The sequence below is a fragment of the Mesoplodon densirostris genome, chromosome 5 (genome assembly GCF_025265405.1).
Source record: "Mesoplodon densirostris isolate mMesDen1 chromosome 5, mMesDen1 primary haplotype, whole genome shotgun sequence".
Lineage (NCBI taxonomy): Eukaryota > Metazoa > Chordata > Mammalia > Artiodactyla > Ziphiidae > Mesoplodon > Mesoplodon densirostris.
Window position 1 is genome coordinate 117765501 of NC_082665.1, and position 13942 is coordinate 117779442.

At 34.7% G+C, this 13942-nt stretch overlaps 1 protein-coding gene across 1 annotated transcript in view; it reads right to left on the minus strand.

Annotated features, from left to right (window-relative positions):
- The window catches only part of PIGX (phosphatidylinositol glycan anchor biosynthesis class X), a 33418-nt gene that overhangs the window by 3763 nt on the left and 15713 nt on the right, over window positions 1-13942 (minus strand). Inside the window, exons 4-6 of the mRNA XM_060098851.1 lie at window positions 12103-12244; window positions 2780-2993; window positions 789-889 (exon numbers count right to left, since the gene is read on the minus strand). Coding sequence (XP_059954834.1) covers window positions 789-889; window positions 2780-2993; window positions 12103-12244 — 457 coding nt within the window. The remainder of the gene's footprint in view (window positions 1-788; window positions 890-2779; window positions 2994-12102; window positions 12245-13942) is intronic.

A 13942-nucleotide genomic window follows, 5' to 3' on the forward strand; every position in this document is an offset into this window, starting at 1 on the left:
AACCAAAGAAAACAGGCCTTAAAGAGAATTAGGAACAAAGAGAAATTCAGATACTACAAGCATCAGTTAAAAGGCAGCTCTTAAAAGAGTAACAAAACAACATTAAAAAAGAGGGAAAGAAAAGAGATATGTTGTACAAAGACTTACCACTCTGAAGAGAGGAAAGTAGACTGTTAGCTCAAGAGGGTAAGTAGAAAACTATAGACTCCCTAGACAAAGCCAGTGTTAATGAAGTACTAATACTTACCTAACTTAATAACTGAAAACAAGTTGGGAGGTTAAAATGCTAAAAATGGCCTGAAACAGCCTAGATTTAGATTTATAATAACAATATAACTGTCTAGAAACTTAACCACAGTTGAAATGATACAACTTTAGAGTTTTACTTTCCTTTTTCACTTGTTCTGTCTAATATAATAAAGTCAACTAATTCATTTTGTTGCTCAAAAATTAATAAAAAGTTCTAAATAAAGTGAAGTTTTATTGATTAAAATCAGATGGACACACCACTGCTTTTCTTTACCATTCCACACTTTTAAAAAGCACATCAGCTATACTTAAGCTCTGGATCAATGAGGCATTGGAACTAACTCTAAATCCCCACCCCCCAAATATAATGATTCTATGATTGTTGCTATTAGTAACAAAGAAACAACATTAAAAACAAACAAAAAACAGCTTTCTATGATAGAATATAAAATGCTAATCCCTTAAACGTGGCAGAAACATTATAGAAAGAGTTTTATATGAGGCCACATGACCTAAAACAACATAAAATATTAACTTACTGATTTATATTTCATATTGTTCCATTGGCAGTTATCCTTACTGTTCAAAGCACAAGGAGCTGTCACTTCCGACTGAGCCCAGCATTTCAAAATTGGAAACTCTGAGAAAAAGTGGTAGAACACCATATCAGAAAACTGATCTGGACTAGAGGCTAGGCCGGTCTTTCATGTTGGGATATGAGTATTCAAATATTTTAATACACAATGTACATGATTTGGACCCAACTATCATGTGCTGTTCTATTTTAATAGCCTGTTCTAAGTGGATGGCTAAGAAATTATAAAATTACAAAGACTGTATAGAAGTTGAGCATGACTTCTTAACAAATCACACTACACCAGGGGCCATTTTTTTTTAACTTAAACTTTTTTTGAAGTATAACATATCTCAGAAAAATGAACAGATCCTAAAACTACAACTTGATAAATTTCCATAGAGAAAACACACTCATGTAAAGAACTCTCAGACCAAAAAAACGAACAATTCCAGAACCCCAGGTGCTCTCTTGGGAGGGGGCACTTTTCCAAAGTTTATTTAGGGTAGGTAAAAGGTACCATGAGAAGAAACAGAAAACTAGGTTGGATAAACAAAGCTAACACAGTTGAATACTTTTTAAGTTTTCTCATCATGAAATATATGATGACAGCAAATGTATGATTAAAAACTTTCTATCTGCCAATCTTTAGTAACAGTGCTACTGACTTCTGTTTGGAGACACAAAGAACCAAAATCTGAAAGGGGCTTCTTAAAGTCTTGATTGTAGGAAGACTGAAAATGACGAGAGCATGGTTTTTTAATTTACTCAAATCTACACATAGGGACTTCCCTGGTGGTGCAGTGATTAAAAATCCACCTGCCAATGCAGAGGACACGGGTTTGAGCCCTGGCCCAGGAAGATCCCACATGCCGTGGAGCAACTAAGTCCATGCGCCACAACTACTGAGCCTGAGCTCTAGAGCCCATGAGCCACAACTACTGAAGCCCTCGTGCCTAGAGCCTGTGCTCTGCAACAAAGAGAAGCCACCGCAGTGAAAAGCCCGTGCACTGCAACGAAGAGTAGCCCCCGCTCGCCACAACTAGAGGCGGAACAAAGACCCAACGCAGTCAAAAAAAAAAAAAAATCCACACATAAAAGCAGAAAGAACAATCACACACAAAACCAATAACTCATAGACAACTTTTACAATAAAACTAGGTGATAAAGTATCCCCCTCAAACACCAAAATACACGTGAGTAGACACAAAGCACTAACAGCTACAAATCCTGCAGTATCAGTATGAAGAAACAGAAAGCAGCAAAGGAGTAATAAGGATCAATGGCTGAAAAAAGAAACAACCAGACATCATATGCCCACTCATAAAAGAGCACATCACCACCTATAGTCTGGCCAAAAGAATCAAACCTGAATCTGATCACACCTCTCGAGCCAGCTGCCAATTTCCAAGTAATAAAGAAGTCAGATGAACTAATGAGTATAGTCACCCAAACCCCAACAATGATAGGGTCTCAAATGACCCCAGTTCTTCAACAGATAAATTTTTTTTAAAGGAGATAGAGGGGAAATCTGTAAATTAAGAGACTTAATGGAAATAACATTTTTTTAAATGGCAAGACTAAGCTACAGTGTCTAAGAACGCCCACTTGAGTGATAAAAGTATAAAGAAACATAAGGAAGTGATTAAAAGTCAGGAGAGTGTGTTACTCTTACAGGAAAGGAGATTGGGACAGGACACATGGAGCTGCTGCTCGGGCAGCTGGCAAAGTTCTGTTTCTTGACCTGGGTGGTAGTTACCTGGGTATCTGCCTTCTAATAAGTCACTAAACTATATATTTGTGAAGTTTTTCTATATCTGTGCTTTATTTTACAATCAAAAAGTTTAAAAGAAAGAAAAAAGAAACATGATTTTGTTATCACCGTCCTTAACTTCAGACTTACCATTATACCTTTAATTTTATTTTCAACTCTCCAAAAAGACTTGCAATCCTTACCTTGGTCACAATACATCAATAAATCTGCGTTATTGAGCACAATAAAGGTTTCTCCATCTTTACTATGTGGCCGATGATAGCGATAATGCACAGGCAAAAAAGCTTGGAAACAATAAATGCACTGTGAATCCTGTCTGGCATAAATGAGAACTTCAGACTCCTTGGACAAATAGTTGGGAGCCTCTATATTAAAATTTTCTGAAACCATCACTGCCTGTCAAAAAGAAAACAAATATTAGTCCAGAAGAAATGAATGAGGAAGATTAAAAAAAAATAAAACCAGAAGATTGTTATATAGATGAGCAAAAATGTCAAAACACCCCCCTTATAAACAATTTCCACTCCCCTTCCATCCTCAATGTTAAGTAGAAAACACAAGATGTGATGTGTGTTTAATAGACATTTACTAAAAGTAAACTGAGGAAATTATACTCTGGGGTGTGAAATTTCCCCATAATAAAAATTTCTATGTAATTTCCTTATCAACCTTTGTTTAGGTAACTACACAGGTACCAAGAAAAGAAATTTCATGAATAAATATAGCATTATTCAATAAGTATGAAAACTATGACAAAAACAGTTAACCCAGTATTGGGTTAAAAGGATTGGTGTCATTCTGCTAATTTCCTGTTCTTCACAGAAGTAAGATGGTAGTGAGTAAGATAGAGGACTGCAGTCAGGAAGTCTAAGCAAAGGTCAGCATTCTTTCCATACTGGGCATAAAAAGTTAATGGAAAAAATGGTAAATGATTCTTTTAAAAAATAATACGGTAAAAAACATTTTAAAATAAGTATTCTACACCAAAAGTAAAACTGCACATGTGGCAGAAATTAGCCCTAACTTACAAACGTATCCATATACACATACATACATATTTATGTATGAAACCACACATATATACATATGCATACACATACACATGTATATCAACATTATATACATAATCTGTGTTCGTGTGTGTGTGTATATGCATACACACACTCAAGTTTTCTCTAGATTCTTTATGGAAAGAGAAAAAAACAGCATTAACTTCTACCCACCACAGTGAGCATTCTAATTCTTCTATTTGACAGTGATACCAAGTGCTATATTTTCACATGTTGTTTCTTCTCTGTTCATCACAGGAGTAACAGAACGTATTGGTAAAGGAACCTAGAGGTAATCAAGTTAAACCACTGTTCCAATGAGAGTATTTATCAAGTATCCAGCCACTATTTTAATGCTTTCAGTGACTGGAAGGGAGTTCATTACTTTGAGTCATCTCACTTTATGTACTGTTAAAATTATTCCTTTTTTATTAGTAGAAACTTGATGCTCTGACCCATAATAATTCACCAATTGTCGATGCTTATAATATCTGCAATAAATATGTCCTCTGTTTTACTAAGGGTCCCTTATACATCAGAAGGCAACCACACTGCCTCCACTAAGTTTTCTCCTCCCCAAAGAAACATGCAGTTTTCTTGGTTTCTCATGACATGGTTTCTAAACCATTCATTATATCAGTTGCCTTTCAAAATACTCAGAGAAAATAGTAGCAACACTACCTTCTTTAGCAAAAATTGCATTAGCTTTTTTTTTTCAGTTTCTAGATGTAAAAATTGCATTACTTTTTAGCAGCCTCATTTCAGTGTGACACATATCTATATACTATCTCTCTATATATTATTTTTTAAAATTAATAAATTTCATTTTTTAGAGCAGTTTTAGGTTTACAGAAAAACTGAGCAGAAAATAACAGCATTCCCACATACTCCCCACAGCTCCCACACACACTCAGAGTTTTTTCTATTATTAACAACAGTTTGGTACATTTGTTACAACTGATGAACGTTATTATTAACTAAAGTTCATAGTTTAAGTTAGGGTTCACTCTTTCCATTGTAGGTTCTCTGGATTTTTCACGAATGTACAATGACACGTGTCCATCATTACAGTATCATACAGAATGGTTTCACTGACCCTGGGCTCTGCCCATTCATCCCTATAGTTTTCATTTGAACTTTTTGCGCAAAACTTTAAATAACTCCCATCCTATTTTTTCGAGTAATTGATGTTTTACTAATTAAATGCAGGGATTTATATCTCTATTAAATTTATCTTTCTGGCTACAGTCCATTTTTTCTAGGCTGTTGAGATTTAATTGAAATCCCAATCTGTCAACCAGCATTTATGTAACATTTATGAACCTGATAACTGTGTGTTCTGTATTTTTATCTAAGGATAAAAATGTTGACCAGGAGGATCACAAGAGCAAACCCCTAAGGAATTTTACTAGAGACCTCCTGCTAGAAATTTATTAATGAACTCTCTTTGGGTACAACTAGTTACAAATCAAAATAACACATAAGCCCAAATTTTCTATCTTGTCAACACAGATGACAAGATAATAAAGATAACTTTCTTTGAGTACTTAGGTGTTTCACTAAGTGGTTTATATATGTTATCTCCTTTAATTTTCACAAGAACCCGATCAGGTAGGAACTCTTAGCCCCATTATATAAGTGAGCAAACAAAGTATCAGGGTGGATAAACAATATACTGTAGCTAGTAAGTAAAGGAGACAAGATTCAAAGCCAGGTCAAACTGACTCTCCTATTCAATTAGATTAAATAATATAAAATAGCCCATGTTTATCTAGTTGAAAATTAAGTGTAATAAGTAGAACTAACATAAAGTATACTCCTGATTGTGCTATTTAGAATTTATGATGGTACTATGATCGTCAGCTTCTCTAATTATTGAGCTGTTTTGTTTATTTTTGTTTGTTTATTGCTTATTTTTCCATAGAAATAAAAATACGGTCACTTGCCAAAAATTGAGAATATTTTTAATATGAATTTAAGCTGGGATATAATGAAAATGAGGCAAATTGCTACACGGCATTCTGGACTTCAGGTAGGGCCTTGTTGGTCAAAGGATTATTTGGTGATGGTTCAAAAAATTTTATTCTGGGTATCTGAATCTCAAAAATCAGCCTTATAGGGGTTTTCTCTTGCAAGTAATGAAAATATCTGGAATTAGATAGTGGTGGTGATTGCACAACTTTATGAATATACTAAAAACTACTAAATTACACATTTCCAAAGGGTGAATTTTATGTCATGTGAATTATGTCTCAAAATTTTAAATGGGGATAATTTCTTTTTAATGAACCTCAACAGAGACCCAAATCCATTTTAAACCAAGATCAAATAAGAACCAGCAGAAGCTAGTCTACAAACAACAGTCTGAGGTCCTGGAGCTGACTCAGGAGTTTAGGCTATGAATTTCTTGACACCTAGCTACAGTAGGGAAGAGGGGGAAATGTACAAGTAGGTATACCAACTGACAGGTGATCAAAATCTCAAGAGAGTTACAAGTATGTGTATCACTTTAGATTCAAAATGATAGAGAAATATTTTTGAAAATCATAACCTGACAATCAAAAGTGATCTAGACAATAGCTGGATGCTGGTAAATCTCCCAAACACATGCCAAACCATCAGTGCAAGCCCAAAAAGTCCAGTGACTCTACGCTGATCCACAAAAGTCAGAATTAATTGCTCCACTTTCACCATGATAAAACAACAGCAATAGAATGTTATCAAGAAATTGAAATTATGTATCAAAAATTAATCCTAGAGCAACATGCACTGGTTAACAGACATGGACCTATACTTTTTCATGACAACACTCAACTACACGTGTCATAAACCACCAGAGCAAAGTTAAATGAATTAAGCTATAAAACTTTTGTACCATATCTGTAACATTCAACAGACCTTTCTCTCATAGGCTAGAGCTCTTTCAAAACAACCCAAAACATTCCCCAATTAAGACACAGTAATTAGTATCTTTGAATAACTTGTACAATCTAAAAATGTAAAACTTTATAAAAATGAAATGTACAATATTTTCTGACACAGGGATGTTAATTCTAACAGTACTTTTTTTTTTTATAATCAGTCTGGCTACGGGTCTATCACTTTTATCCCTCTTAAAGAACAAGTTTTTGGTTTCACTGGCTTTCCCTATTGTGTTTCTGTTTTCTAGTTCATTAATTTCTGCTATGATCTTCACTATTTACATTCTTCTACTTTGGTTTCATGTGCTCTTCTTTTCATAGATTAAGGAGGCTTAGCTGAAAACACTGACTGAGACCTCTCTTTTTCTAAAATAGGCATTTTAGTGCTACAAAGTTCCCTCTAAACACAGCTTTAGCAGTACCCCACTAGTTCTGATATTTTGTATTTTCATTTCCATTCAGTTCAAAATTCTTTATTTCCCTTTTGATTTCTCCTTTGACCATGGATTACTTAGAAGTATGCTAATTAGTTCCCAAATGTTTGAGGGTTTTCTAGAGATCTTTCTGTTCTTTATTTATAATTTAATTCCTTTGTAGTCAGAGAATGTTCTTGGCACATCTTGAATTCCTCTAAATTTATTGAGGCTTGTTTTATGGCCTAGAGTGATCTATCTTGGTAAATATTCCATGTACACCTAAAAAAGAACATGTATTCTATTGTTGTCAGGTGGAGTGTTCCATGAATGCTAATTAGGTCAAGTTGGTTGATAGTTTTGTTCAAATCTTCCATATCCTTATCAACTTTCTGTCTACTTATTGTGTCAACTATTGAGAGAAGGGTACCAAAATCTCCAACTATAACTGTGGATTCATCTATTTCACCTTACAGTTCTACCAGTTTTTCTTTGTGCATTTTGAATCTCTGTTATTAGTGGCATAAATGTTAAGGATTATTATTTCCTTCTGATTAGTTGATCCCTTTATCAAAATGTCCCTCCTTAGCACTGGTGATAGTCTTGGCTCTGAAATCCCTTTGCCTAATATTAATATAGCCACTTCAGCTTTCTTTTGATCAGTGTGAGCATGTCCTATCTTTTGTTTTAAAATTTAAAGTTCATTTCTTGTATGCAACATACAGTTGGGTCTTGCTTTCTTATCCAATCTGAAAATCTCTGACTTTCAATGGAGATATTTAGACATTTACACTTAATACGCTTATTGATATGGTTAAGTTTAATTCATCTTGTTCTCTATATCTTACGTCTATTTTTTGTTCCCTTTATCTTCTTTCTCTGCCTTCTTTCCGAGTGACTGAATGTTTTTTATAGTTCCATTTAATCCGCTTTGCTGGCATATTAACTACAACTCTTTATTTTGTCATTTTTGTGGTTACTTTAGGGTTTATAGTAAACATCTTTAATGTGGCAGAGTCTACCTTCAAGTGATATTAAACTACCTTACATTTAGTATAACAACCTTACAAAAGTGTATTTCATTTTTCACTTCCCAACTTTTGTGATAGTGCTACCATACATTTTATGGTTAAGAATGGCTACACTACATTGTTATTATTTTTTGTCAATTATCTTGGAAAAATTTAAATAATAAGAGAAAAAAGTCATATTTACCCACGTAGTTATATTTCAAGTGCTAGTCTTTCCTTGGTGTACATATAGATTTCATTTGGTATCATTTTCCTTCTGCCTGAAGGACCTCTTCTAACATTTCTTGTATTGGAGGTCTGATGGTAATGAATTCTTTCAGCCTGTACGTCTGAAAAAGTCTTTATTTCACTTTCACCTTGAAAGGTATTTTCACTGGCTACAGAATTCTAAATTCACAGGTTTTTTCTTTCAATACTTTAAAGATGATGCTACTCCATTTTCTTGTTTGCATTATTTTTGACAAGAAATCTGCTGTTATTCTTATCTTTGGTCCTCTGTATTTTACATGTGGTTTTTTCAACTTGATGCTTTTAAGATTTTCTCATTATCATTGTTTTAAACAATTTGATTATCATGTACCTTGGTGTAGTTTCCTTCATATTTCTTGTACTTGAGCATCGTAGATATGTGGGTTTACAGTTTTCATCAAATTTGAAAATTTCTCAGCCATTATTTCTTTCTTTCTGGCTGCGTTGGGTCTTAGTTGCAACACACCAGATCTTCTCTGTGGCATGTAGAATCTTTCATTATGGCACGCAGGCTCTTCATTGCAGCACACAGGCTTCTCTCTAGTTGCGGCGCATGGGTTCCAGACTGCATGGGCTCTTTAGTTGTGGCACGCAGGCTCTAGAGAGCGTGGGCTCTATAGTTTGTGGCGCGTGGGCTCTTAGTTTGTGGCACACGGGCTCTCTAGTTGAGGCACGTGGGCTCACCAGTTATGGTGCACAGGCTTAGTTGTCCCGTGGCATGTGGGATCTTAGTTCCCGAATCAGGGATTGAACCCGCATCCCCTGCATTGGAAGGAGGATTCTTAACCACTGGACCACCAGGGAAGTCCCTCAGCCATTATTTCTCCAAATATTTTTTCCATCTCCATCTCTTTCCTCTCTCCTTGTGGACTCCCATTACACCTCCCCCCAGCTTTATTGAGATATAATTGACATACAACATTGTGTAGGTTTAAGGTGTACATGAAGATCTGATATATGTATATATTACAAAATGATTACCATAATAAGATGAGTTAACACATCCATCACCTCACATAATTACCTTTATGTGTGTGTATATGTGAGTTGAGAACTTTTAAAGTATACTCTCTTAGCAAGTTTCAAGTATACAATACAGTATTGTTAACTATAGTTACCATGCTGTACATTAGATTTTCAGAACTTACTCATGTTATAACTGGAAGTTTATACTCTTTGACTACATTCACCCATTTTTCCCACATTCTCACCCCTGGCAACCAACAATCTACTCTCTGTTTCTGAGTTCAGTTTTTCTTAGATTCCATATATAAGTGAGATTATACAATATTTGTCTTTCTCTGACTTATTTTACCTAGCATAATGCCCTCACAGTTCATGTGTTTTGTTGCAAATGGCAGGATTTTCTTTTTTATGGCTGTGCTTTATTCCACTGTGTGTCCATGTGTGTATACATATTTATGTGTATATACACATATATATACACACATACACACACATGTATATACACATTTATATATAGTTCTCATTTTCATATCTATCTCTCTCTCTCACATTTCTTTGTCTGTTCATCCACTGATGGACGCCTAGGTTGTTTCCATACCCTGGCTATTGTAAACAGTGCTGCAATGAATGCAGGGGTGCAGACGTTTCTTGGAAGCAGCCCAGTTACACTTACTGTGGGGGCCACTTGAAGTTGTCCCACAACTCACTAATGCTCTACTCACTTTTTACATTTCTTTTTTTAATCTCTTTTATATTTTTGGTAGTTTCTATTGCTATGATTTCAAGTTCATTAATCTTTTCTTCTGCATTGATCTGCCATTAATTTCATCCAGAATATTTTCCATCTCACACTTTGTAGTCTTAATCTTTAAAAGGTCAACTGTCCTTTCATATATCTTCCATTTCTCTACTTACCTTTTTGAACATATGGAACACAGTTATAATAACTATTTTCTTGGCCTGTCTGTTAATTCTAATATCTGGGTCAGTTCTGCATCAGTTTTGACTGATTCATTGATCTCCTCATTACAGGTCATATTTTCCCACATCCTTGCAAACTTTTTATTAGAGTCAAGACATTTTGATCTTTTTGGGTGCTAGATATTTCTGCATCCCTATAACTATTCTTGAGCTTTGTCTGGAATGCAGTAAATTTACTTGCAACAGTTTGATTTTTGGAAGGTCTTGGTTTTGAAATTTGTTAAGCAGGACTGAAGCAATGTGCAGTCTAGGGCTTAGTATTCCCCACTACTGAGTAAAAGTTCTTCTGTTTAATCTATCCAATGCCCAGTGAATTATGAGGATTTTCCTCGTCTGGCTGGTGGGAACAGGCACTACAACTGAGCCAGTGTGAGACACTGTTACCTCTAATTTTTTTCATATCGTTCTTTTCCCAGCATCAAGCAGTTTCCTCACATGCATGCATTAATTAATACTCAACTACGTACTTGAGGGGAACCTCTATGGATCTCTGCAGTTTGTCTCTTTGCAGTTCTCTCCTCTCTGGTACACTGTCTAGTGAATTCTAGTGACTTTGGTCTTTCCCAAATCTTACCTTTATCTCCTCAACTCAAGAAGTCTACCAGGTTCTGCTTGGGTTCACCCTCCCTGTACTACAGCCTGAAAACTCTCATGCAAAAAGCTAGGACAACTGAAGGGCTAACCTTACTTATTTCCCATCTCTAAGATATCACTGCCTTCACTGCCTGATATTCAATTATTTTTTTCCATTATTTCATATATTTTGTCTATTTCTTGGTTGTTTCAAGTGGGAAAGTAAATCTGGTCCCTGTTCTCCAACTTGGCCAAGGCAGAAGTCCTAACACATTTTGAGTGAGTGAAACTTATGATTCCAAAAACACAGTATTTCCAGAACACAGGAAGAAATGGTGACTGGGGGTTAAAATATAGGTGGAAGCTTAACATGTATACATTTTTACACCCCCTGAATTTTGAATCATGAGAATGTAATTACCTACTCAAAAACAAACTTAATAAAACAGGTGAAGAAATTGGCCTAAACCACAATTAGAATTAAACTGCCATCATAAATGACTCTAAGCGTATCCATTTTGCCTTTTAAAAATTCATATACAGATTATAATCCTATGAATTAAGACAGTGTTCCCCAAAAATTCTTAATAGGAATCACTTGAGTCATTAACAGATTTGGGGTCCACTATGAACTGCTGAATTAAACTTTCCCAGAGCAGACAATAACCTGCACGGGTGATTCTTATCAAAGTTAGCGAAACCCTTAACTAAGGAGTAAGATTTATTTCCCAAAAGAATGACAACTTTGCAATCAGACAATCCTGGATTCATTTCTTGGCTTTTCCATTTGCCTATGTGATCCTGGATAAGTTATTTGGCCTCTCTGTGCCTGTTTCCTTAACTATAGAATGCAATCTTTCCAAGGTTATTATAAGATTAATCTATGTAAAGGGTGTGGGACATAATCTTTCTTATAATGCTTAATTTTACCTTGCTTCCTTTAAAAAGAAAAAAAGAAGATATCTGTCATACAGATATCCAATAAATATTTGTTTCGTTTCCTCCCATACCCAAATTATACAGGTGTTGGGGTATATGTCAATTTAACAAAGTTGTTGTTGAAGCAGTATTTATTAACCATTAATCTTCTCAAACAGAAGCTTTAACAACATCAGTTTAGTTGACTCATTACTGACAAGTATGACAGGTATCACTCACTTTTTAAAGAATACTCCCGTCCTATCTTTAAAAGGTTACTTTATACACTTTAAAAAAATCAATACAAAAGTACTACAATGCTGTCTTACCTATTTTGCCTTAATCCAAATTATAGCATCCCTACAATAATTTCTCTCTCAAAAAATACCCTCTAACACTTGTACCTCTGTTATGTTTCTCTCTCGTAATGAAGCCAACTCATACGGATCCACAAAAAGTCCTGTCGGGATATACTGTTTAATTAAGAGTCGGCAGGTCTGTAAGTCCTCAATGCTCTCTCCAAATTTCACTTTTATTAACAGGTCTCTGTAAGACAAGTATGTTTAAAGTAAATATCTTAATTCATTTTTTAAATGAGTTAGTATAACGTTATATTTAAGTTAGTAGAAATACTATATTTCAAATTAGTTTTTCAAAACAAGATTATATCAAGTCAAATGAAATATTTATATCACATCAGAACCACTCATTAGATCTTTCATAAATTCATGTCATAAGCCATAATATAGTAGTAGTGTGAAAACAGACAAAGATCAATGGAAAGGGATGGAGTCCAGAAACAGACACACACTTTTTAAAATAAAGGTGCCAATATAATTTGATGGGGATAAGATTGTCTTTTCAGCAAATGGTACTGAAACAACTGTGTATCTATATAGAAAAAACTGAATCTTGACCTCTACCTCATACCATACTACAAATATTAATTTGAAATAGATTATAAACCTAAATGGATAATTGTCCTGGCATTCTGTCTGGAGGCCCATTCTGGACCAAGTGCAGGGAAGAAGATCCAAAGCATGATGGTTTTGCTTAAGTGAGAAAACAGAGACAGAAGATAAGGGAGGCTTAAGTAGCTAGAAGTCACAGTGCTATGTTCCAGAAAGGAAGGAACTTCGTAGAAAGAGTTCTAGAAGTCTGAAATGGAGTCCCCTTGAGTTTTTGTTGAATACTAAAATAAGCGTGAGTAAGATGTAACTCCACAAAACTAGACAAAGAATTACAAGGGAAGTGAAAGATGAGAAATTCTGAAATTTCGCAGAGGGTGGGGAGACACTGCATTCCAACCAACCAACCAAAGCGTAGAGACCAAAGGGCTCAGCAGAGATTCCCACAGAGACAGAAATAGAATGGTGGTTGCCTGGGGCAAGGGGAAGGGAAGAATGGGGAGTTATTGTTAAGAGGCACAGAGTTTCAGTTTTGCAACATGAAGAGATTTATGGATGGATAGTAGTGATGGTAACACAACAATGTGAATGTCCTTAATGTCACTGAAGTGTACAATTAAAAACGGTTAAGATGGCAAATTTTATGTTACGGACATTTTACCACAATTAAAATAAATAATAATGTAAAAAATATGTGACTGGCTGTTCAGAGCAAAAGTAACAACAATATATGGTAGTGTTTATAACATAAGCAAAACATGTAAAGTTAATAAACGTATGGCAAGAATAGCATAAAGGGGAGGAGAAAGAAGTGAACTATTATGATATAAGATTCATACATTATTCATGGTATACAATAATATTATTTGAAGGTAGACTATGATAAGTTAAAATTGTAAACCCTAAAGCAACAATTTTTTTAAAAGAGAGAGGTATAGTTAAAGCCAAAAATGGAGATTAAATGGAATGATTAAAAAATATTCCATTTATCCAAAATAAGGGAGAAAAAAGAAAAAAGATTAGATGGGACAAATAGAAAAAAACACAGAAAAAAAGTAGCAAGATGGATAGATTTAAACCAAACCAACCAAATCTATATTTACATTAAAAGTAAATAGTCTAATCACTCCAATTAGAATGTAGAGATTGACAGACCGGATAAAATAGCAACACTTAACTATATGCTGTCTACAAGAAATGTTAAATATAAACACAGAGATAAAAGTAGAAGGATGGGAAAATGTATGCAAATGTTAATAGCAATAAATATGGAGTGGCTATATTAATACTTAAAAAGTGGACTTCAGGACAAGGAATATTGTCAGGGATAAAGAAG